This window comes from Triplophysa dalaica, chromosome 6 (assembly GCF_015846415.1).
Source record: "Triplophysa dalaica isolate WHDGS20190420 chromosome 6, ASM1584641v1, whole genome shotgun sequence".
NCBI lineage: Eukaryota > Metazoa > Chordata > Actinopteri > Cypriniformes > Nemacheilidae > Triplophysa > Triplophysa dalaica.
Window position 1 is genome coordinate 8191375 of NC_079547.1, and position 23026 is coordinate 8214400.

A 23026-nucleotide genomic window follows, 5' to 3' on the forward strand; every position below is an offset into this window, starting at 1 on the left:
AAATACATTTAGTGTCTATACTAGCTCAGTTAAGGACACTGAATAGTCAATGTAAGAGAGGCCACATGTTTACTACCTCAAGACTGAAGTAATGCTCATTGGTTATCTTCAACAAATACGTAAAGCGGCTATAGGTAAATGGCTCTGCTTTGGAGTTCCAAACAAAATAAAAAAATTGGGTTGTAATATTTGACACTAATTTAACATTTTTGCCCCATGTCCATGAAAATACAATCAATAAGTTTGTTTTCATTCTTGTATCATCTATTGTAATGCCCTGCTTGCTGGGGTCTCTTAATCTCTCTTTAACAATTTGTAGTTTGTTCAGAATCCTGTGAAATTCTAGGTCTACGTTTCCCAAAAGCATCATAAAGGCTAAGTGGATCGTACGAATCATCTTAGACTTACGAACCATTTAACAAAAGCATCGTCATTTTTCAAGTCCTTCTTAGATCTACTGGGCTCTGGGGTAATCGTAAATCCCTAAGGGAATCGTAAGAAGACTGATTTATGAGGTCACCTGCAGGGCAACCAGAGAATTCCACTTCAACTTTAACACTACTGTATGTGACAAAATGAAAGAAAGTGTCCTATTTGTCAGCTATGGTGACCCATAACCGCATTTAACCTATAAAGTAAGTAGTGAACACAAGTCGTGATCAGACAAACCCGGAACAGTGGGGACCTATCACCACAGCCCCCAGGGGCAAACGGTGCTGTATTTGCCTTGCTTTGTATTTGTTTGTTTGTTTACATTTCTGAAATTACTAAACTAGATTACTAAAATAAACACAGTACAATACAAATGTCATGACTTCATGTTGGACCATCCAATCCCTTTAAGTTACAGAAGGTAAGGATAAGGAACTATATTTTACCCGGGTGATTGTCACAAAATCTTGATTTCGAGATGTCAAACATGGTTTTCGTACAAATACTCGCATCAACAAATTTAAAATTTAAAAGCATTCATTTTAAAACCTTTACAGACAGTATAAGACAGTATATATTTTTTTTTTTGCAAAACACGCCTCACAAAGTACTGTTAAGAAGCAATACCATGATGCAAGTTTTTATATGATAAAAAGAATGTTACCTAATTTAATTTCGGTGACATCATTCACTAGGAAAAATTAAAATGTTATTCAAAGGTGCCCCAGAAATCTAATTTTGTGTTCAACAGAACAATATACAATATTTTTTCGGGTTGGGAATAATGTCCTCGAAATGAATATTGCAAACATTCTAACAAATATCTCTCTGTTCAACAGAACAAATAAATACTGGTTTGGAACAACTTGAGGGTGAGTAAATGGTGACAGAATCTTTCATTTTTGGGTGAACTATGCCTTTAATGACATCAGGGATGCCAAACTGCTCCTGGAGATCTAGATCATTTTCCAAACGTTATTGAGCATCCCTATTCCCTACTCCCTTCGAAGGGCTGAGTCCTTGAAGTGAACTGTTTAATGGGGAAAAAGGCCGTACTGTCTCTCGTGTATGCGCTTTGAAATCCCATCACAAAGTGAATGAATGGCCAAATGTTACCTTGGCAACGTTGCATGTGCACTTTGAATCAAGAACTATATTTAATATTTCATGTTGAATATTATCTAATTAGGTCTTATTTCAACTAGTTTTTTCACTCCACATGGTATTTAAAAAGGAAATATATGATAAAAGAACAAGTAGCTATTAAACATGTTAAACATACTTTCCTCGTAACTAAATGATCACCTATTATATTTTAATCATCTTAAATCATGTTTATCAATGACAAAAAATTTAAACAAATACAAACAATTTTTTTGCGAACATTTGTAGCAAAACACTTTTTCCATTTAACAGAGCGAGATACATAGAAAAATCGAGCCGTATTATGTGGAAAACTCCATGCAGTATCTTTGACTGTAGAAATAACCCAACGGAATGTCCTGGAGTTGTTGTTTCGCAACATTTTTTGTACAAGATTGAGTCTCAAGCTAAGAGACAACTTTTATCTCAGTATCCTAGGGTCATTCAACAGTCTATATTTTTAACCCATGTTCATTAAAGATTTGATATCAAAGACTAGTATGTCTTAACATGTTAAATGAATACATTTTACGCAGTTTTGATTACATAAAGCTTCAGATCAGGGTTTCAGATTTAGAACATCACAGCTTTTCGACACTGCACCAAGTAAAATTCGGATACTTCATTCTTCCTGTAGGGAGCTGAACCTACAGCAGACCACGGGATATTCATTTCTTTATCACTGATTAAGTGAATATGATAGGAATATCTATTTTTTTTGCATTAAGATCAGTTCAATAAACATATAATGTGACACAAAAATCTAATGTGTGAGTATGATCGTAACCGAGTTTGTCAGAATAAACACGCAACACATGTCATGTTTTCAAGTGAACATTCTGGCCAATGAGATAAAGTGTTATGATTAAGGCTTTCGCAGACGATTTTCAGCAACTGGTCTCATTTTGCTCCTTCGATGTACTTTAATGGCACATGGAAAGTGGCTAACCAAACCCAATTTCTTCAAAGCCCCTTACATTATATTATACTATACATTTGTTTCTAAATATGTACAATCCCTGGGATCGGACCCATGACCTTGAAATAACTAGTGCCATGCTCTAACCACTGAGCTAGGAAAGGAAAGATGTTACCAATTGCACTCAAAAAAATTAACTGTCGCTGCTGTTAGTTTTACTTAACCAATCCTTGTTCATATTCATAAAGAAAGCAAGTAGTAACTATGTTATTTTTTACAAAAAAATCAGATTGGACAGCTTTATTTAACAAGTCAACTTGACCTTGTTGAGTAGAATGTAAAACCCTATAATATTGGACCTATTGTTGAGTTTACTTAATGTAAACAAGTTAATTCAACATGACAGGTTGAGGGGGATTTTTAGTCCCAAGCATGCTTTGCGTAAGACTGCATTTAAGCATTAAATTTCAAAATTTCGTGTTATTTTTCTGTAAAGAAAAAAATACTTTGTTTGTGCATAATTTTCATTTATCTTTGAGGTTTAAAAGTGTTTGTTACTTTTTAGTTTTAGGGTTGCCATTGATTTGAAGAGTGTTACATATGCTTATCCTGTGAGAGGTTTCTGCGTGTTTGTTGCTTAATATTGTTGACAGGAACCGATTGACGGAGCTTTTTAAATTAAATTTAACAAATAATTTTTTTGAGTGTGGTTAAAATCGAAAATTTCTCTGGATCCAAACATGATTGAAAAAAATTGAGATTATGCGAGTGGTTTTGGGTTATTTTAAGAGAAAGAACATATATAATGATATGCAGCATTAATTAGGCTAATTAAAATGTGTAAATAAATGATGCATAAATTATACAACAGAAACAACAGTATATTCACAAGTTTATAACAGTTAAACAGTATAAATAACAGTAAAATTGAGAAGTTTTAGCAAAATCCAACAGACAAATCTATGCTTTGAGTGGTGACATAATTACTGTGTTCAGAAATTATTATATTCTTTTACGTTATTTTCAACATTTCATAGATATTATACATTTGATGGGGATAAGGGTTCTAGCATATTCAGTTCAGGCTTTCTCTCCTCAAAGAAGTATCTTTGTTCCTGAATGGCCTGCTGCATTAGTGCGAGGTCCACTCCATCAACACAATTCAAAGCACGGGCACACAGCACAACTCCACTTACACCTGCAAACAGAGGCAACAGAATGTGTTTGTTACATGAAAAACAAATACAACCTGAAAAAAAATCAGACATAGACTGATTTCATGCAGCCGCTATGTTGAAATCAAAATGGAGGCAGAGGTGGGAAGATAACCGGAAGGACAGATAGACAGAATTCCTAAAACACTATACTATTTCAGACTCACCCTCAACTTTTTCAATTTCTCCAAGAACAAGATAATGGGCTCCAAGTATGGGCTGGAAAGGTTCAACAAATGTTGTTTGCACAGTCACATGGTACCATATAGATGACTGCTGAGTGCTAAGAATGGCTTTGGACTCCTGTGGCTTGTAGCTTGTTAGTCTAGATAGAAAAATGGACACAAGCTGACTAACCATGCCATCAACTATTTAGTTGTGCAAGAAGCAAATGGCAAAGTTTTTCTGTAGTTTAACTGAGCATTGGAATGCAGAAAGCTAATTTCAAATGAGAATTAGGGATGCACTGATATGGTCTGGGAAATTTATTCCCTAACAAGAAATTAGCGCTGAACCGCTAACATAACAGCTAACGAAATATTCAGATACTGATTAAAAATGTATTCTGCTTGTTTTCCGTGACTGTGTGTGAAAGAGTGGTTCAGTTGCGTGTACTGAACCTGAACGTATTGTGCTTGTAAAGCTTTTAGAACCAGCGTTCAAGGCACGAGGACACGATCACATGAACAAACACCATTTTCGGCGATCCATCAAATAAACACGCTTTGCAGCGTCCCATCAAAATAAAAGTCTGGTTGGCTTATTGTAGTTATAATACACTCACATTTTACCACACCACCCCCCTTGAATTTTTTATAATTCGACCACAGAGTATATTGTTTACTTTAGCAAACTGAAGTACATGTGCTAGTAAAATTGTGCTACTTATCATACATTTTTTATTTAATTTAAAAATAGTACTTCAATTTAAGTTGACCTAAAAACAAAATAAAATATTTTTTACCAGTAAGATACTGGTTAATTAAAAAAATTGTACATTATACAGGCATCAGTTATAGGTATCAGCGAGTACCAGAAATAAAATATCGGTACTAGTACTCGGTCTTCAAAAAATGGTATCAGTGCATCCCTAATGAGAATACATACATTTACATCTCAAATTATATAAAAAAAATATACAGTTATCTGTGATGATTATGTGTAAAAAGCTGTGCGGATGCATTTGTGCGCGAGAAGGACACGGACGCTGAAAGTCAAGTATTTGGGGCCTTAAGCATGTTTAGAAAGTTCGGAGTACTGTAAATGAAAAAAGAGGACCCCCATGTCTCTACAATGTTCTAATGCAGAGATATAGGTCTTGTCTAGGGTACTCCGTTTGGTTACAAAGGCTGCTTGCCAGTAATAATGATGTAATATCTTATCATTTGCAGTGTGCCAATAAAAATTCTCAGACTATAAGAATAAGTCTTTCCGCGAGAATAACGATAAATCGGAGGATGTGGCAGTTGTTGGATTTGTCGTGCCTTGACGCCTCGCTGGCCTGGAATGCTGCCTCCGAAAGCAGCATTTTATGGCTTTCAAACGCAGCCAGTAACAATTGCATAAGTTTCACATCATCAGTTCAACACGCGGATCGAAACGGCTAGCATGTGAAAGTGTCCATGTGCAAGCATCAATCTTTGTTAGGGATCGCAATTTTTCCTACTATAACAAGGTCACCACTCCTCTTTTTCTCCTGAGGTGATGACACTGGACCGATTGCGTTTTTGCCGACTGCTGCACTTCGCGTTTTTGGCGGAGCGCTCTGAGGGCAGGAAGTTGAAAAAAACTCAACTCTACGCAGGAACGGTGCATTAGCACTTTTTGCTATTGCCCAATCCAGGGGTGTCCAATGTTGGTCCTGGAGGGCCACAGTCCTGCAGAGTTTAGCTCCAACTTGGCTCAACACACCTGTTTGGAAGTTTCTAGTTCATTTTGTGAGACCTTGATTAGCTGTTCAGGTGTGTTTGATTAGGGTTGAAGCTAAACTTTGCAGGACACAGGCCCTCCAGGACTGACTTTGGACACCCCTGGCCCAATCGAATGAAAGGAGTGGCGGGCCTTCCAATGTGGTGACGGAACTTTACTGTTGATTGAAACGTCTGGAGAGTGCAATAATGAAGGAGAAACTTGCGTTGGCTCAGCTGACGCGGTTTACCAGTGCAAATTCAGAGCAAGCGCCTTCTGCTTGTACCTTTTTAAAGTTTCTGATAAAATGAAACTCATAAGCAACTAGAGTGCTCGTGCTATAATCCTTGATTGACAGGACAGTTTCGGTGGTAACCTAACAATATAAAAAACACACTGAACGCTGATCTTTTCAAAGAGTCAACCAAGCAGTGCGGCTGTTTTCGAACATTTTTTTTCCAAAACGAATGGACTTTGCGCTATCCTGGCGTCTTTCGTCGCTAAGAAATAATGGGCCACGATACAAAGGATATATGGATTATATGCACTGAAAATACCTTGGAATAACTCCGCTACTAAATTTATTTATGATGTGATCATCTGTGTCTCTATTTTCCTTGATCTTGTCTATTTTGGCTGGTTGGTTCTTGTCACATGACCAATGTGCGCCAGCGTATGGAAGCAAATAAGAGACATAATGTTTTGAAATTTAACAGCCTATGAATACTTGATTTTGAATTATTTTACTTTGGAAACCATGTATCTGAATTTATTTGTTTCGAATTTACCTCTATGAAATTTAAATATGAAAATTCTTGATTTCCAATTTAAAAACCTGAATTTAATGCTCACAAATTCAGATACAAAAAAAATCAACTTACAGAATTTCAGATAAAATACACCATTGAACCGAACCATTGAACCGAACCATTGAACCGAACCAATGAACCGAACAGACGTCGGTCGAAAAATAATAATAATAATAGTTCCAAAAAATAACTAGCAACAACATACTTTTGTTCTGTAGAGTCTGATTGTACATAAACAGCAAACTTACCGGAGCGCCTTCGTTTTCCCTAGAAGTCATCTTCTTAACAGGTTTAATATCCGTGCTTTGGCCTCTTCTTGGATCATGACAGACAGTCAGGTTGTCGTGCTCTGATAGGCCGCCCGACGTCGGTTCATTGGTTCGGTTCAATGGTTCGGTTCAATGGTTCAGTTCAATTGCAGACGGGCTCAGGGCTCAACTTTTTTTCCTATCCTGGGTAGCCCGGATGTTACCACGTGAATATATAACTTGAATTTTTCGAATTAGACATATGTTTTCTTTGAAAAGTATTAACTTGAAATTTGAGATCTGAATAAGAGCAATCAAATTTGATCAATCTGAATGTATTTTATCTGAAATTCTGTAAATTGATTTTTTTTGTATCTGAATTTGTGAGCATTAAATTCAGGTTTTTAAATTGGAAATCAAGAATTTATATATTTAAATTTCATAGAGGTAAATTCGAAACAAATAAATTCAGATACATGGTTTCCAAAGTAAAATAATTCAAAATCAAGTATTCATAGGCTGTTAAATTTCAAAACATTATGTCTCTTATTTGCTTCCATACTAGCGCCTTTCTGAAAAGTTAAGAATTTTTCATCTCGATGCTGCGCCAACGCTCCTGAAAAAAGAGCGTGACAGCGTCGACCCCTTTTAAATAAAACGAATATGCGCGCGGAAATGACGCGAAATGTGAATCGGGTCTAAAGTAGCTCAACATGGTCTCGCCCCCTTTGTTGCCTGTTTCGCGGCGTCCATGTCAATTTTGGGCTTTGTGATGAAACTATTTAGAGAAGGAGCTTGTTGTAGTCCTTAAACAACGATCTTTGTTCAAAATAATCTCTTTTTTTGAATGTCGCAAGTTTGTTGTTTATGATTGAACAGCTACAATACACACTGACTAAAGAAAAAAACTATTGAAATCCCACCAAACCTACCCTTTAAAATTGTGGTAATGCATTTTAATCACATAGAATTCGGGTTTTAATCACGCTCAAGTAAGGTACTATACCTCATTATAAATTAAATACATTTCTTGCTAAATTACCATATACCGGGTTTAATCTGAAAAAAAGCTCTGATATCAGAAATATGTTGTGATTGCCACAAATCTTTCAATAGTGCCAATCTTGCCATATACCAGTCCTTCAACTAGATTCAGCTGTTAGACTAAATTAAGGACAGTCTGTGGGTTACAAACTACTCAAACATTGCTGACAACTTTAACAAGAGGACCAACCTGCCGCTCGTTCGCACGGATGCACCATCTTTCATTAGGTGGATCTCCCATGGGAAGTGAAACACGGCTGGATGAGGCAGCATATCAGTATGAATAATAATTCTACATGTAGATGCTAATATCACAGAAATAACCACGGGTCATGCGAAGGCTAAACAGTTGTACTGTGTGCACGCAGCACAGTACTCACTCAGGGGGTTACTTGGATATTCTACAATGATCTTTCAGAGACCCACATCAACAGTTTCGATGACGCGCTGTGACGTTTCCAGCGCATACTCCGGGACGCGGTGGATTGTGGGTCTACTCCAAGATGGCGGCGCCCTTGCAGAAGTGCTAAGAAACAGTTTTGTTTGAGACTATGGTTCGGATTAAAATAGGCACAATTCCACTGATTCGTCATTTAGGACACCTTAAAGTGCACAAAAACAGACCGTAGGGTTGGGCGAACGAGCGCCAGTCGTGGATCACGCAGTGTGACTAAGGATGATGATGGGCCACAGCGCCTGAACGAGAAACAGATCCAGCGCAGATTCTCCTGCAAACACATTCCGATCCAGTGCCTGCACATCTTACACAGGTTTTGGTCGCTGTCGTATACGCTGCTGACAGGACTGATCTGTGTGGTCGTCTGCAGACGTAGCGCATTTCCAGCTCAAGCTCGGGAGAGCTCAGCCGATCCCAGGTGCGAGCACAACTCACAAAACATCCTCATTCCCCTGAAAAAATCCATCATAGTGCCAGGCAGTCTTTCGTTTATTAATAGCACCCGGTCTTATGAAACGAAAAATCCAAGAGGCTGTAAGGAAGATATAACAGGGTCCGTTACTACGTTAATTATGATATTTTCGCTGAAACGCTCACATTTATATGCTTTGATGTGCATCAGTGTTGTATTAGTAACAACCCAATGCAACAGATTGAACGACACGAAGTGGTAAAGTATCTACAAACTTTTGTGCAGCTGATAAGCTTCCACTTAAGTTTGGATATAGGGTTAATTATGGTGTCTAGACATGCTGAAATACACTAGGTCTTTTGACACTTCAATATAGTAAAAAATATCAAAATTCTATCATAATTTACTCCAGTTGTGAACTATGACGTTTGAACCTATTGGCCCTCTATACCGCAACCAAAGCCCCCCCACCCCTTCCGTGGAAAGTACCATACAGTCCTTCCCGTGGTACTATAAATAATACTTTATGATTTAATCAAGAGGCAAGACTAGTCCTACAAATGTGAGAAGCATACAACAAAGAAAAGTGTAACTGCACCATGACAGAATCTCTGAATGACCTGAATGCATGAAATATGATGACAGCTGGTCAGGTTGCAAATGTTTGACATACAGACGCTGCTTCTGTACGTCACAAAACCTACACATCACGACAGACCTCACAGCAAAGCAATATAGCGACAGACACTTCAAAAGCCATGTGAACCACCATCAGATATGTTTACCACAATAAACAAATTATATTGCCGAACTGGCATATAACATAAAATGAACCGTCATACACATACTATTTATCTGGCAAAATGTCATTATTATGTCATATATTATGTCATTCTTAAGCACAATTACATGTGCATAATGTTCATTGAGCTGGTAAACTTAGAGAATGACCATCTTAACACACATAAAACAATGTTGCACAGAAAGGGGAATTTGTCAAAAAGTTATTAAATGTACAGCGCATCTATTTAGAGGGGTGATATGATCGGTACATTTTTCTGTCACTTGAAAAATTGCCTCTTGTTGATTTATTATTTCTTGGTCCATCTATAATCTCCATAGCACGACCTCACCTTTCAAAGAACTGAAAAGCAGACTGCTCCGTGCCCTCGACTCAGTCTCACGATACTTTAAAATCTGGGTGAAGAGAATTCTTGACAATTATTTCTGAATGCATCATAGATGTTAGAAATGTATTGCTGAAACACATTACAAAGACTCAGAAGTACATTGTACTCAATTGTGGAGTTAAACCGTTCAACCGTCTTTCTCCAATTCTCTGTTCAGGATTTTTTGGGCAAGGCAAAAACGGGGAATCAATGATGCAATGGAAAGTCCGAGAATGCATGGCCCCTCCCCTATCCCTAGAGCACCTAGCATCAGGGGTCCGCTCAATCACAAGCTTAGGGTTGCCAGCTCTCACGGTCTGTTCATCTTTTGGTCATTTGTTTTTCAGTTTGAACTTGAACTTGAACAAACGGGAGTTAAAAAAGACGTCATTTTCGTTCTTCGTTCATTAAAAAATTCACGGTTAAAAAAACTAATAAACAACTTGAAAACAGGTTTTTCACATGTGGGCGGTAAGAAACGCCCCCTTCCGCTGATTGGCAAATCAAAGATCAGTAAGCAACGTCTTCGGTTGTACCTTGGTTCTGTGAATGAACATAATTAATAGTCCTCCGCTGCTGTACAGTGGGGATTCTTAAAGTATTTTTCATTTCTCTCACAAATATTAATGTAGTCCGCTTCTTTCTTGCTCTCCAGGGTTAAATCTGAGTGGCAAACCTGCGCAAGACACTGAAAAGCATAAAGCGGATTCATATACTTATTTTGTTTCAATCAGAATTCGCTGTGTTGGTGGTTGTTGGGTTAAAAGATTTTTTTACACAAGTTTGCTTCTGTATACATTCCCTCAAGTTAACCAAGACAAATTCAGAGTTTTGCTGTATGAGACGCTAGACAACACTCAGCAGATGCATAAAAAGTGCAGATAAAGATTCTGGTATTTTATCAATCGTTTTCACTGTGATATTTCTGACGTGCACCTGCGAACGATGACAATAAGAGAAATTCGGACAAAAATCCAAATTAATTAAGCTATCAGGGGGTTATTATTATTATTATTTAGATGTAAGCCTGCACTTTTTTTTAGTAAATGCAGAACAACAAGCTTTAATGTGCAATTAGAATGGAAGTTTTTTTCCTTTAGCCATGTTAAGCTAAATATAAATGATCAAACAAAAATAAATGCTAATTGTTTAGACTGTTTAGTTTTAACATACATATCCTCAATACAAATTTTAACGGAACAAACCGAATTTGTATATGAATCCGCTTCGTGCTGTCCAGTGTATTGCGCAGGTTTGCCACGCAGATTTAACCCTGGAGAGCTAGACAGATGCAGATTCGAACTACATTAATATTTGTGATATAAATATTTATATGCAATGCGTTAGGTTGCGAGAGGAAAGTTCAATATAGGACCCTGCCCTATACGGTTTGTGCATGGTTGTTTTATGAGAGAAATGAAATATACTTTAAGATTCCCCACTTTACAGCAGCGGAGGACTGTTTATTCTTTTCCGAATACATCTCTCCCTCCCTTGCTGATCTTTGGTTGGGAAATCAAGGCAAGTGGCCATTTTATACCACCCACACGTGGAAAAAGATTTTTCATGCTGGTTATTTGTCTTTTACCCATGAAGTTAAAAACGAAAAATCAAGCTGAACTCTCGTTTTTTAGATGAACGAAAAACGGAGATGATGCTGTTTTCTCACTCCTGTTGTTCAATTTCAAACTGAAAAACAAATGACAAAAAGATACAGGGACCTCTCACGCACATGCTTTCAAGCTTTCTCACACTCTCACTCACAAATCTTACGCCAAATAACAAACAAACGGCACATTGACTCGCGTGTTTGAATTCAAATCCTCCTTGAAAAATCTTCACACAAGCCTACTGGGGACTCAGGTTGAGCGATGCGAGTGGGCGTGACTTCAGCGCCAACATCGGACACAATCCCGGTGTTTGAGAGCAGAGAGTCAAACTTATTTTATTTACTTGGATGTTTTTTTCACCATTTAAATTTGGCTGGGTGGTTAAAAACACACTTTTCTGTTGTGTTTCAAACTCAGAAGACACATTTTAATGTCACTTCACCTGGACTTGCAGACAGATCCGTAAGGAGTAGAGTTTTTATATTCTTATAGGAAAACACCATGACTTTTATTAAAAATGATGATATTTAAAAATAATTTTTACAACTTTTTAAAATTTTATTTACCATGGTTTAGGTCACCACAAAGGGCCTGGACAGCTGGAAAGTTGACGCTAGTGTTCCATGGTACCAAAATTTGAAGTTGTAAAATTTCAGATGTCCGTACCAAAAATCTGGACGTTTCCTCCTTTCCCCACAAAACTGTATTTGTTTTCTTTGTGATATGAATTAAATCTGAAGTATTTCTGTGCGCACATTTGCAGTGGTGGCCCTGAACAGGAATGTGACCAAGTAGGGGGTCTCTACCACTCACTCTATAGCGCTACCAGCAGTATAAATATTCACTTTTCAAACAGCTGTAACTTTTGAACCCATTGATTTACAGATATTCTACTTCATGTATGTCATTCCACTCGTCATGCTCTTCGCGTTCAAAGCGTTACTCTATGCTTCCACCAATTACAGTGGCAGCCATCTTGAAAAGTACAGTATTCTATTTTTTCGCTACTAGTACTAGTGTTGAGCATCATAGTATCGAGGGGCGGTACAATTACGCATTTATTCATGACAAGCTGGACAAGCATGATTTGTGGACAAAAACAGAAGTTTACATGTCTAGAAAAAGCTAATTGTTAATGAAATTAGCATTCTATCAGAGTTTAAGTTCAGTGCAATTGGCAAAATTGTTACTTACCACCGCAATCTTTAAACGAAAGAAAGTAAACTATTGCTATACGTCAATATCATACATCCAAATGCGTCATTGATGCCTGCATGCACTGTTATTACTTGATTGCCAAACGGAAACAACTCATTCCCTGGTTTTAACCCTCACGCGCATAGCAAAAAAAGCGGGGAAAAGCCTGAGCTGCGCGTATCACAAGCTTTCTCGTGCACTGAAAACTCAAAAGTTATAATCTCTCTGGGTTGAGGCATAGCCCAAGATAAAACTCTCTCTGGCGCATCACTAGCTCTCTCGTGCACTGAAAACCGAAAGCCCACACATTATAAACTCTATCTGGCACGGTTTTGGAACAGCAACGCCTATGGGTCTCAAGATTTTAAAAAATTATAGTTTTGCTCGTAACTTTGGATATATGTGTCAGAAAATATATTTCTCTGTGTCTACGGTTTCCTCGGGTCATGCTGGTTCGTATGATGCGGATTCGGTCACAATTAGATTGACGGCCTGTCCACCATTTTGAATTTTGTCCTAAATCATAATATCTTTTGAATTGTATGACATACATGTATCTGCTCCAATTAAGGTATGCACCATTAAATTCCAGTCCCAGAGATACACTTGAAGTTTCAAGACAGCGCCACCTAGCGTTCAAGAGAAATGACGCTTTTGACATAATGGCTTATAACTGTTGTGTTGAACGCTTTGTCTGAAATTAGTTTTTTCCTGGTCTGTGCCGATTCCATTGATGACTCGTTTGTAATTTTCTAACATTCGGTTCATAACTTGTAAAAGCATATGAAAACTTTTTTGTCGCTGCCCATTTAGCAAAAGTTTTTTTCCATCCTAAAATATGATCTTTGGAACAAGCCGCACAGAAATGGGCAAATATTTTTTTGGGGGGCAATTTTTTGAGAAATACCTTTTTAAAGTTGACAGTGTCTCTGACATTTTCTTGGATTGGATGATAATACATAATTGGATTATAGTGATATTTCACACTAAAGTCACTGTGCTGTTTGGGATCATTGTGTGCTCCACACTGAACATGGACCAGAGAAAGCAAAGGATAGAGTTGTCAGAGGAGCTCAGAAAGAAATAATAGAGGAGCACGGTAAAGGTAAAGGTTACAAGACCGTCTCCAGTTCGGTGTTCCTTTAACAACAGTTGCAAATATTATTAACAATTTTAAGGTCCATGGAATTGTAACCAACCTCCCTGGGCACGTCCGCAAGAGGAAAATCGACACCAGATTGAACAGAAGGATAGTGCGAATGGTAGAAAAAGAACCAAGGATAACTGCTAAAGAGATACAAGCTGAACTCCAAGGTGAAGGCACGTCAGTTTCTGATCGCACCATCCGTCGCTTTTTGAGCACGGAGGAAGACCCAGGAGGACTCCACATAATAAAAACATAAAAAAGCCAGACTGGAATTTGCTAAAATTCATATTGACAAGCCACAATCCTTCTACGAGAATGTCCTTTGGACAAATGAGTCAAAACTGGAGCTTTTTGGCAAGTCACATCAGCTCGAAGTTCACAGATGAAAAAATCAAGCTTTCAAAGAAGTGAACACCATATCTACAGTAAAACATGGAGGAGGCTCGATTATGTTTTGTGGCTGCTTTGCTGCATCTGACACAGGGTGCCTTGAATCTGTGCAGGGCACAATGAAATCTCAAGACTATCAAGGCATTCAGCAGCGAAATGTACTGCCCAGTGTCAGGAAGTTCTGTCTCCAACAGGTCATGGGTCCTTCAACAGGAAAATGACCCAAAACACACAGCTAAAACACCCAAGAATGGATAAGAACAAAACATTGGACTATTCCGAAGTGGACTTCTATGAGTCCTGCTCTGAATCCTATCGAACATCTATGGAAAGAGCTGAAACTTGCAGTCTTGAGAAGGCACCCATCAAACCTGTGACAGCTAGAGCAGTGTGCTCAGGAAGAGTGGACCAAACTACCTGTTAACAGGTGCAAAAGTCTCATTGAGAGCTACAGAAAATATTGCTTCTAAAAGTTGTTGAACAAAATATTAGGTTAGGGGTCCCATCATTTTTGTCCATGACATTTTCATTTGTTTTAATATTTACAATATAATGTGGAATCAAAAGCAAACTGACTTCTATTAAATATGGAATAAGCAATGGTGGATGCCAATTACTTTTATCAGTTATTTCCGAGAAAATGGTAATTCTTCATTTTTTGTGGAGGGGTACCAACCTTTTTTGTGTAGTTCTTTATATATGAATTCTTTTTGCATTATTATGTTACGCTGTAATCAATGAAATATTTTTGACAAGCACAATTTCTATTGGTTCAAATGAATTCAGATTACAGTCTCTCTATTTTGCATCCATCAAGAACAAAGCTTCTCTGTAGACTCTGCCTCTTTTTAAACAAACAGAACCAAATCTGCTGTCTTTATTACTAATAACTTATTTGTCAGTAGGCCTATCAGTAATACAGTTATTTTGGGGAAAACATTACTTATTGCATGCTGATTTGAGGTGTGCCTCTACATTTTTGCTTGTGCTCCTAAAATTTTCAGTCGGGCTACAGTGCTCTTAGTAAAAAAAGTAAATTGGGAGCCCTGGTCTGGGTGTGATGGGGGGTCTATTTTTTACTGTCCAATAGCAAGGCACCTTCAGCCTTCAATGATCCAGAAAGTGATTTGCACTAGTGCGAAAGTAATCAATATTAAACAGGCTTTTTTTGCTGAGTGTGCATTAAATGCGTTCTGGCCTACATGATTTGTTCTGTACAATTGTTCCATTTTTTTTTTACACACATTGCTTCGTTTGATAAAAACAGGATAAAGGTCTAATGTATGCTTGTTATTGATATGCCCTTATTATTTGCCTGTTCTTAAATTGCGACAATTATTAAAAATATTTTTTTTTCTCATGCAACTTTTTGACTAAATATTAAAACATATTATAATTTTCATCGTCATGGTTTCGGTGTAATTTTAAAAGTAAGATTTTAATAAATTATTAAATTACATACGTTACATGAAAAAATACAAGTTAAGGAAATAAACGTCTTTGGCTGCTGTCTGGGTCTTTCCTACTTTAAGACTAGTTACAAAACTTTAGTTTAAATGACACCATCCCTAGCAGAAATGTACCTAAATCGCTGCCTTTATCATCTTAAAAAAAACAAGATAGATAAATGCTTTGAAAAACATTGCCAGCTTTGTACAACTTAAAGAGAAAAGAAGGGTTGGTACAATATTTGAAATATAACATGAAATCTTTTTACCTTTATTTTTTATATTTAACAAAAGATGTGAATATGACATTAATCATAACAAAAGATGTGAATATGACATTAATTGCTTCAACTCTGTTGTTTCCTCTTAATTTTTTTAACATTTTTTTCCCCAAGATTCATACTAAAATGGATGCTGAGTTGCTTCACTCCCCTGTGGTGGGGTCTACGGAAGATGAGGAGGTGGATGTTTGTTACTGGAACCTTCAACTGGCTTTCATGAAGAAACGTCACACAGAGAAAATCGAGGGATCCAAAGCCCTTGCTCAGAGCTGGAGAATGAAAGACAGGGTAAGAGGGTGTGCATTGGAGTAACATTGCCATTGGAACACAACACCTCTGTCAAACTAAGTGCCAAAGCATTTGGTATATCTGCTTTTAGGAGGAGAAACAGGGAAAGCAGAACTAAAGCACACAGTTGTCGATCATTTGTGGAGGTGATACTGAATAAACTTTTGAATAAAAAAGCAGTTTGGGAGGTGTAGGGGATCATCACCTTTAGCCTGAAACACAAATAAGTAATATTAGTTTATTTACATGGTTTTAGATTTGTAGCTATAGTTTAAGTAACTAATGGGAAGATTGTTACAATAGCAGGCTAGCTGAAAATGTTTGACACTGTGTCTATGCAGAGAAAAAATATAATACTTTATGAATCTGGTAAAACCTATACATTCCCTTTTGACAATGTATCAGTAACTACGATAAGCAACTATAAGCAGCCATAAAACATATTTGTGATGTGTGAATCTTTTCATACCACTTCTCATTATTCTCAGAATGAATCTTTTTTTTTATATTTATTTTGTAAGTCACCTTGAATGAAAGCTTCCGCTAAATTCTAAAAGTAGATGATATTAAATGTAAGCATAGGGCAGTTGTTCTCAACTCCAGTTCTCGGAGTCGGGACCCACTTCTACATTTTATGTACCTTAAATTATAATACATCATGATGTCTCCACAATTATCAATAGAAAATAAGCCAAATAAAACTTGTCATAAACTATAAGCAACTTGTTTAAAATGGGTAAGAATTGTGTTGTTTTTTTTTACTAAAGAAAAACTGCAATTTCAAACAAGTTGTGTAAGTTCTCAAACTATTTTACTCTGTTTTTCTCCAGATGAAAACGGTGAGTGTGGCTCTGGTTTTGTGTCTCAATGTTGGTGTGGACCCTCCTGATGTAGTCAAGACGTCACCCTGTGCAAGACTAGAGTGCTGGTTAGGTAAGCTTTTCCTTAATCTTTTTTCCAAAAAAAAGTGAGGAATATTAAAAGCAAATTTTGTAAAAGCGAACATTAGCAGTATATCTGAAGCGAAATTTAAGATTCCACAGTTCATGCAGGTATAAATATTAATAATATAATAATGTTTGTTTTGATTACACTGTTTGGCAGTTTAGGAAAAATGTTGACACCTTTAGAGAAACACAGTATCTAAATCCTCTCAGAAAAATATTCTGTTAGCAACATTCAGTATACACACAATAAAACTCTTTCTAAATTCTCTCTTCAGTTCTTCTTAAAATATATTTGTTCAAGTTACTTTATTACTTTCACTGTAAGCCAATATTCATATTCATCTACAAAATTCCAACATTTCATTCAAGAAAAAAAAATGAAAGTGCTGGATATCACAATATGATTTTTTTTCTTCTGTAATACACTCTGACCACAATTATTGGCACCCCTAGAAATTCTTATGAGTAAAATATCTCCCAAGTATATTCGCATTAATATTTAAATTAACACCAAGGTGACTAGAAACATGATGTTGTCCAGTCATGACTTCTTGTTGCACAGGAGAATAATATTAAAGTCCGAGAAAATCGACTTTGAAATGTGTTCTGAGTTAGTCACACAACAGAAAAGTGTGTTAATGAAATAAATTATCAAAATCTTGGAAAACAAGCAGGACTTATAATTTAAAGCGGTACTAACACACGGGTTTTTGCCAATCACATATTAATTTTGAGTACCTATAGAGTAGTATTACATATGTTGTCTCTTTGAAGAGTATTTAGCTTTATTACATTTATAAAAGATAGATACAGCTGTACGATTACTTCCGAAATCATACAGCGCATGCAGGGGGAAGGGGTAGGCTGAACTAAAGCACATTGTCAACAAAACACACATCTCCAAATCCAGCGTTATATCCACCGTTTATAAAACATTCATCACTCAAATGCAGTGAACAAACAAACACCTGAACTTCGCGAACATATGCTCTCTCTCGCTCCTGTACACAAGTGAAAGTGATGTGACTTGACCTAATAAGTTACATGCTGGGATTGCTGATAGCGAACCAGACGAGTGGATTATCTGCTCGTCTCGAAATTTGTTTATTAAACATCATTCACTGAAGCACGTCGTTATATCGCGCAGTGTTCCTCCTTCTGTTCGCGTCTGCATTACCATTTGCTTGTGATTTGGTGTGGGATTTGTTTAGTTGGGCAGAGTGATAGCCTTAAAGCGTGTGCGAATAGCTCACAACCCTGAGCTGGTGATTGAGTAGACACCTGATGCTAGGCACTCTATTGATAGGTGAGGGGCCATACTTGCTAGGACGCTCCCTTGCATCATCAATCCCCCTTTTTTAGTGAAAAACGGTTTAATCCACAAAGTACTACATGCTTTGTAATGAGTTTCAGAAATACCTTTCTAACATCTATAATGTGTTTAGAAACAATTCTCAGAATTCTCTTTACCCGGACTTTAAGTAACAGCAAGCCCAAACCCCCTTAATCATTCATCACAATGGATAAAATCAAAGAAAATATTGTTCTGATGTGCATCAAAAGATTGTTGAGCTACACAAAATAGAAAGTGGGTTTAAAAGGAAATGGTTAAAATAATAAAAATATCCATGTCCAACATCAGGGCAATTATTAAGAAGTTTTAATGGACTGGAGATGTTGCAAATCTGCCTGAAAGAGAATGTGTGTCTGTATTGTTTTAATGCACAGCAAATAGAATATTTTGAGTGGACAAAGACTTTTCAAAGATGAAGAATTGCAGAAATTATAAAATAAACAAAAACTGAACCTCCATCACCACAAGTTGCTTGGGGCACTGTTCAAGAAACAAATGTTCAAAAAACACATTTACACATTGGTTCAAAACAAACATCTAAATCAACAGAAATGACTCACTGAGCACAAAATCAAGATCTCGCCAAAGATCTCCCCATCTCTCCATTCTTTATGGAGAAATGGACTCTGATGACTCTCAATGTATACTCAAACCTCATCAGACTGAAAAGAAAATACTTAAAAAAATATATATGTGCATGCGTTGACAGCCCTAATATATATATATATATGTGTGTGTGTGTTCATAATAAATTACATATAAATATATACATTTAAATATTTCCCAACTAGATACATTTATAAATACAAAATAAATATGCACAGTACACAGACGTATATCAATACGTTTTATTACCAACAAAACCTTAATTGAATGCAGCAGACAAATCAAGTTTATATTAGTTGTCATCACTCGAAATCATTAGATAACCTAACTTAAAAAAAATAGTTCACAAAATATATTTTCTCCACTGCAAGCCTTATAAACTGAAGGTACTTGATTGATGAAAACCTCATTCTTGCTATAATACAGAATATGGAAAGGAAATTGTGATTGAAGGTCTTTGCATATTCAGTCCATTGGCGTTCTTTCGTATTCGTCATCCCAAAAATTTGACAGAAACCTTGCACACAGAGTCTGATGCGTATTTATTAATCAGTTGAGAACAATTCGCTAAACAATACAGCCTTCCGCTGCTGTAGCTCTGCTTCTCTCTTCTTATCTATCCTTTCATTCCTTGCTTCTCTCCATTGACAGTACCTCGGTAGGTAGCCTATCGTAACTCTCTGCCTGCTTTTTCTTCTCTAACTGTCATCACTCCTGTTTTGGCCAGGAATCCCCCATCTGCTGCCATCTATCCGTTGATTTTCCCCTGTGAAACTCCAGTATTGCGGTTTCTCCTGTGAAAGCAATCGTAAATGGTACCGGTGACATTATCAGTTGTCAATATGCCGAAGGTTGATGTTCAGAATTTGTTAAGGGCCATTACATTTCCGCCACATTCTAGAGGGATTCGGCCAATCACAACGCGCTGGGTAGTTGACCAATCATAGCATCCAGCGCTTTTCACAACGATGAGCTTTATTAAAAATCGAGGCGTTTTAGAAAGGGGCACAGAGGAGCAACAGTAAAGTACGGTATTTGAAATTGAGTGTTTGTTTTTTACCGTAAACCACGTAAATACACTGTATTAATGCATTAAAGAGGTGGTGCCACAGTGTTTAATGCATTCTGTCTTCTTTTAAATTATAAACGTGCCAGCTTCTCATACTTTACGGGGTCATGAAACCCCCCCTTTTCAGCTACAGTCTACCTTACTGTCATTTTGAAAAATGCCCTTAAATGGGAGTGAACGCAGAGAGAAGAAGAGTGGCGGAGTGGGCAGGGTACGAGAGAAGGCCATCCGATTCCATATATTATAAAGTAAATTAGTCATTACGCAAGCCACAGCGGTATCGCAGACACCAATAAATGTAATATGAGTATTTAAACGGAGTACTCTGTTAAATCTGTCAATACCTTAGAACTTTGTAGGAATATGAATTATAAAGTTGCATACACACATTGCTATCAACTACGTTTTCTTCAAGAGATCTGGGTATGCCTGTATTTTGAAAAATGTAAATATTAATTTCAGTGATGTGGAAAAAATACTTTATATTTGTGTCTCATCTGAAAGGTATTTTTGGAGGTAAAGCATTTATTGTATATCATTCTTTAAGCTAATTTTGTCTCTGTATTTTTCAGACCCTCTGTCTATGAGTCCACAGAAAGCCCTGGAGACGATAGGGGCCAATTTACAGAAACAGTATGAGAATTGGCAGCCAAGGGTAAGATATGTGCACCCCATTATTTTTAACACACGTTTTCATTAGGCACACAAACTTGGACGGTTTACCACCCATTATTTGTTTAAGTCTGCATGTTTCTACTGTGGTACCCCTTATCTCTTAAGATGCATCAGGTATGGTAAAGAGAACAAATTACAAAGTAATTGCCATGGATACCGGAAACACAGTAAATGCTTCCCTTTTTTAATTTTCACCTTTTTAATGAAGCTATATAATTACATACAATGCATTTACCTGGTCGGTCCCGGATTTCTCCTTTAGTTCCTTTTCTTTCCAGGGGAAGCAGGAATTCAAAATATGCGCTCATCGCTTCACGTGAACCTAAGTGCATCACGCATCATTTAAAAATACGTGCCTGCGTGTTCAGAAGACACTGTGTCAACACTTAACTGAGACTAAGCGAGTATCTAGCAAACTCTAACGTGTCTTTTATTAAAAACCCTTTCGACACGTCTGCAGAAAGCACGTTTTTTGACATGACAGGCTAAATACATTACATGAGCTTCGCATTACTGCTTCCCCTGAAGAAGAGTCATGGATCGCCACTGGTGAGAAAACATTACAGTTCAAAGTAAATTACATTACCACAATAACAAACATCACCAGGTACCCACTCTCTGTCCGCCATTGTCCCGGTGCCTGCACATGAGCGCACTAATGACGTATGATGTCTGTGTGAATGGTGCGCTGTGGGATGCAAAATACCCTGACTGAAAATGTACACACGACGCATCATTCCCTTCGGACCGAGGGCAGTAATTGTTCCAACGTTTTGACCGTACATTTTTCAAGGAAGATATATAATTATAAAAACAATGTTTCGCTTTAATTATTGATTTATATCAGGATGTTAAGATACTTCCAACCAGTATGAGGAAAAACTTTCTTGGCAGGATTGCCTACACAGCCTTAAAGACATATAACCTAAGATGCTCACCAAGATTGGCATTCATTTTTTTTACCAAGAACCAAGGATTGTTATATATAAAAGTAATATTTTCTGTCTTCCAGGCACGATATAAGCAGAGTTTGGACCCTACAGTTGACGAGGTAAAGAAATTGTGTACTTCACTACGCAGAAATGCCAAAGAGGAACGTGTTCTCTTTCATTATAATGGCCATGGAGTTCCACGACCCACTGTCAATGGAGAGATATGGGTCTTCAACAAGGTGAGAGAAAATCTAGTGGATAACATTTAGTGTGTCTCAATCAGCTTCCTAGGTTCTGAATCAGTATATCGTCTACTCTCTGACTTATTTTCCCATGACGTGATAACTTGAAGCATCACCACTGATGTGCTGTGCTGACCCTGGATGCTCTTGTGATCGAGCGTTGGTAACTAAAACGGGAGTCAGGAAATTGTTTAATATATTCTGTATTTTTGTTTGTTTGCGCACAAAATGTATCCTTGTTGCTTTATATAATTAAAGCTGTACCACTGGAGTGACAGTGGTGACAGACTTTTTCAAGAATGTCTTTACTCACTTTCATCGCTTTGATGTTTGGTTGCATTGCAGTCTATGGGTTGAGTCACAAAGCTCACAGACCTCTTCAAAACCATCCTAATTTGTGTTCTGATCTAATGGAGGTCCTAGAGTTGATGACAATTTGAGGGTAATTCATGACAGAATTTTTGTTTTTCAGCAAAGGGTTCCTTTAAGACTGTTGTGTGCAGGTTTTGTCTCTCTATCACCATTACAAGAATATTGTGTGTATCTGAATCCCGGTTGGGGAGACCAATCCAGGAGCAAAGTACAAAAATAATCGGTTTGGGAGATTTAAAAGAAATATTACAAAAAATCATGTTTCAATGGGTGTTGGGTGTAGTTTATTTTTTTACAGCAGCTTCGGGTGACGAGAGAACTGATCCACTCATCTGTAAACGTGACAGTAAGAAGTAAGACATTCAAGGCATGGGTCTGAAATAAGGCACACATACATTAGCCCAGGGGTGTGCAAATTTCGGGCCGCAGTATTGTTTTTAACTTTTTTAAACTTGTGGAGCGTTCTAAGCACAAGAAATGCAGAGGCAAGTGTGTTGCAATGAATTCTTGATCAGGTTCTATTGTTAAATGATTTAATCTTCTGGATGAAGTAGTTGTTTGTGCTCCGTTGAATTTTCAATGGATGCTCCAAGCTTTTGAATTTGGGAACACCAGTGCGACCTAGTAAAAACAGTCATTGTGCCCTGTTTATTAAGGTGGCTTGTGAGATATCAAAAATGTCACATAATTTCTGGTAAGCGAAGAAAGCATCA

The 23026-nt window shown here is 37.3% G+C and overlaps 2 protein-coding genes across 5 annotated transcripts in view; one reads left to right on the forward strand and one right to left on the reverse strand.

Moving 5' to 3' along the window:
- Nucleotides 1-3374: 3374 nt before the first annotated feature.
- Nucleotides 3375-8163, reverse strand: ten1 (TEN1 subunit of CST complex). The gene is made up of 3 exons (XM_056750034.1): nt 7908-8163; nt 3876-4033; nt 3375-3692 (listed from the first exon to the last, which is right to left on the reverse strand). Exons 1-3 carry the CDS (start codon nt 7988-7990, stop codon nt 3535-3537), a joined length of 399 nt encoding a protein of 132 aa, XP_056606012.1. The 5' UTR covers nt 7991-8163; the 3' UTR covers nt 3375-3534.
- Nucleotides 8164-8215: 52 nt separating this feature from the next.
- Nucleotides 8216-23026, forward strand: part of rptor (regulatory associated protein of MTOR, complex 1) — a 69032-nt gene continuing 54221 nt past the window's right edge. For all 4 annotated transcript variants that reach the window (XM_056750030.1, XM_056750032.1, XM_056750031.1 and 1 more), the window contains exons 1-5: nt 8216-8592; nt 15943-16116; nt 16947-17049; nt 20665-20747; nt 21780-21938. In XM_056750030.1, the coding sequence (XP_056606008.1) occupies nt 15955-16116; nt 16947-17049; nt 20665-20747; nt 21780-21938 (507 nt within the window). In that variant the 5' untranslated portion in view covers nt 8216-8592; nt 15943-15954. The remainder of the gene's footprint in view (nt 8593-15942; nt 16117-16946; nt 17050-20664; nt 20748-21779; nt 21939-23026) is intronic.

What these genes read in the sequence shown, in the direction of transcription:
- ten1 (XM_056750034.1), bottom strand. Translation starts at nt 7,990, where the DNA reads ATGCTGCCTCATCCAGCCGTGTTTCACTTCCCATGGGAGATCCACCTA. An exon ending in TCCGTGCGAACGAGCGGCAG is followed by an intron (nt 4,034 to 7,907) that starts GTTGGTCCTCTT and finishes TTTTCTATCTAG; the next exon opens with ACTAACAAGCTACAAGCCAC. An exon ending in AGAAATTGAAAAAGTTGAGG is followed by an intron (nt 3,693 to 3,875) that starts GTGAGTCTGAAA and finishes CTCTGTTTGCAG; the next exon opens with GTGTAAGTGGAGTTGTGCTG.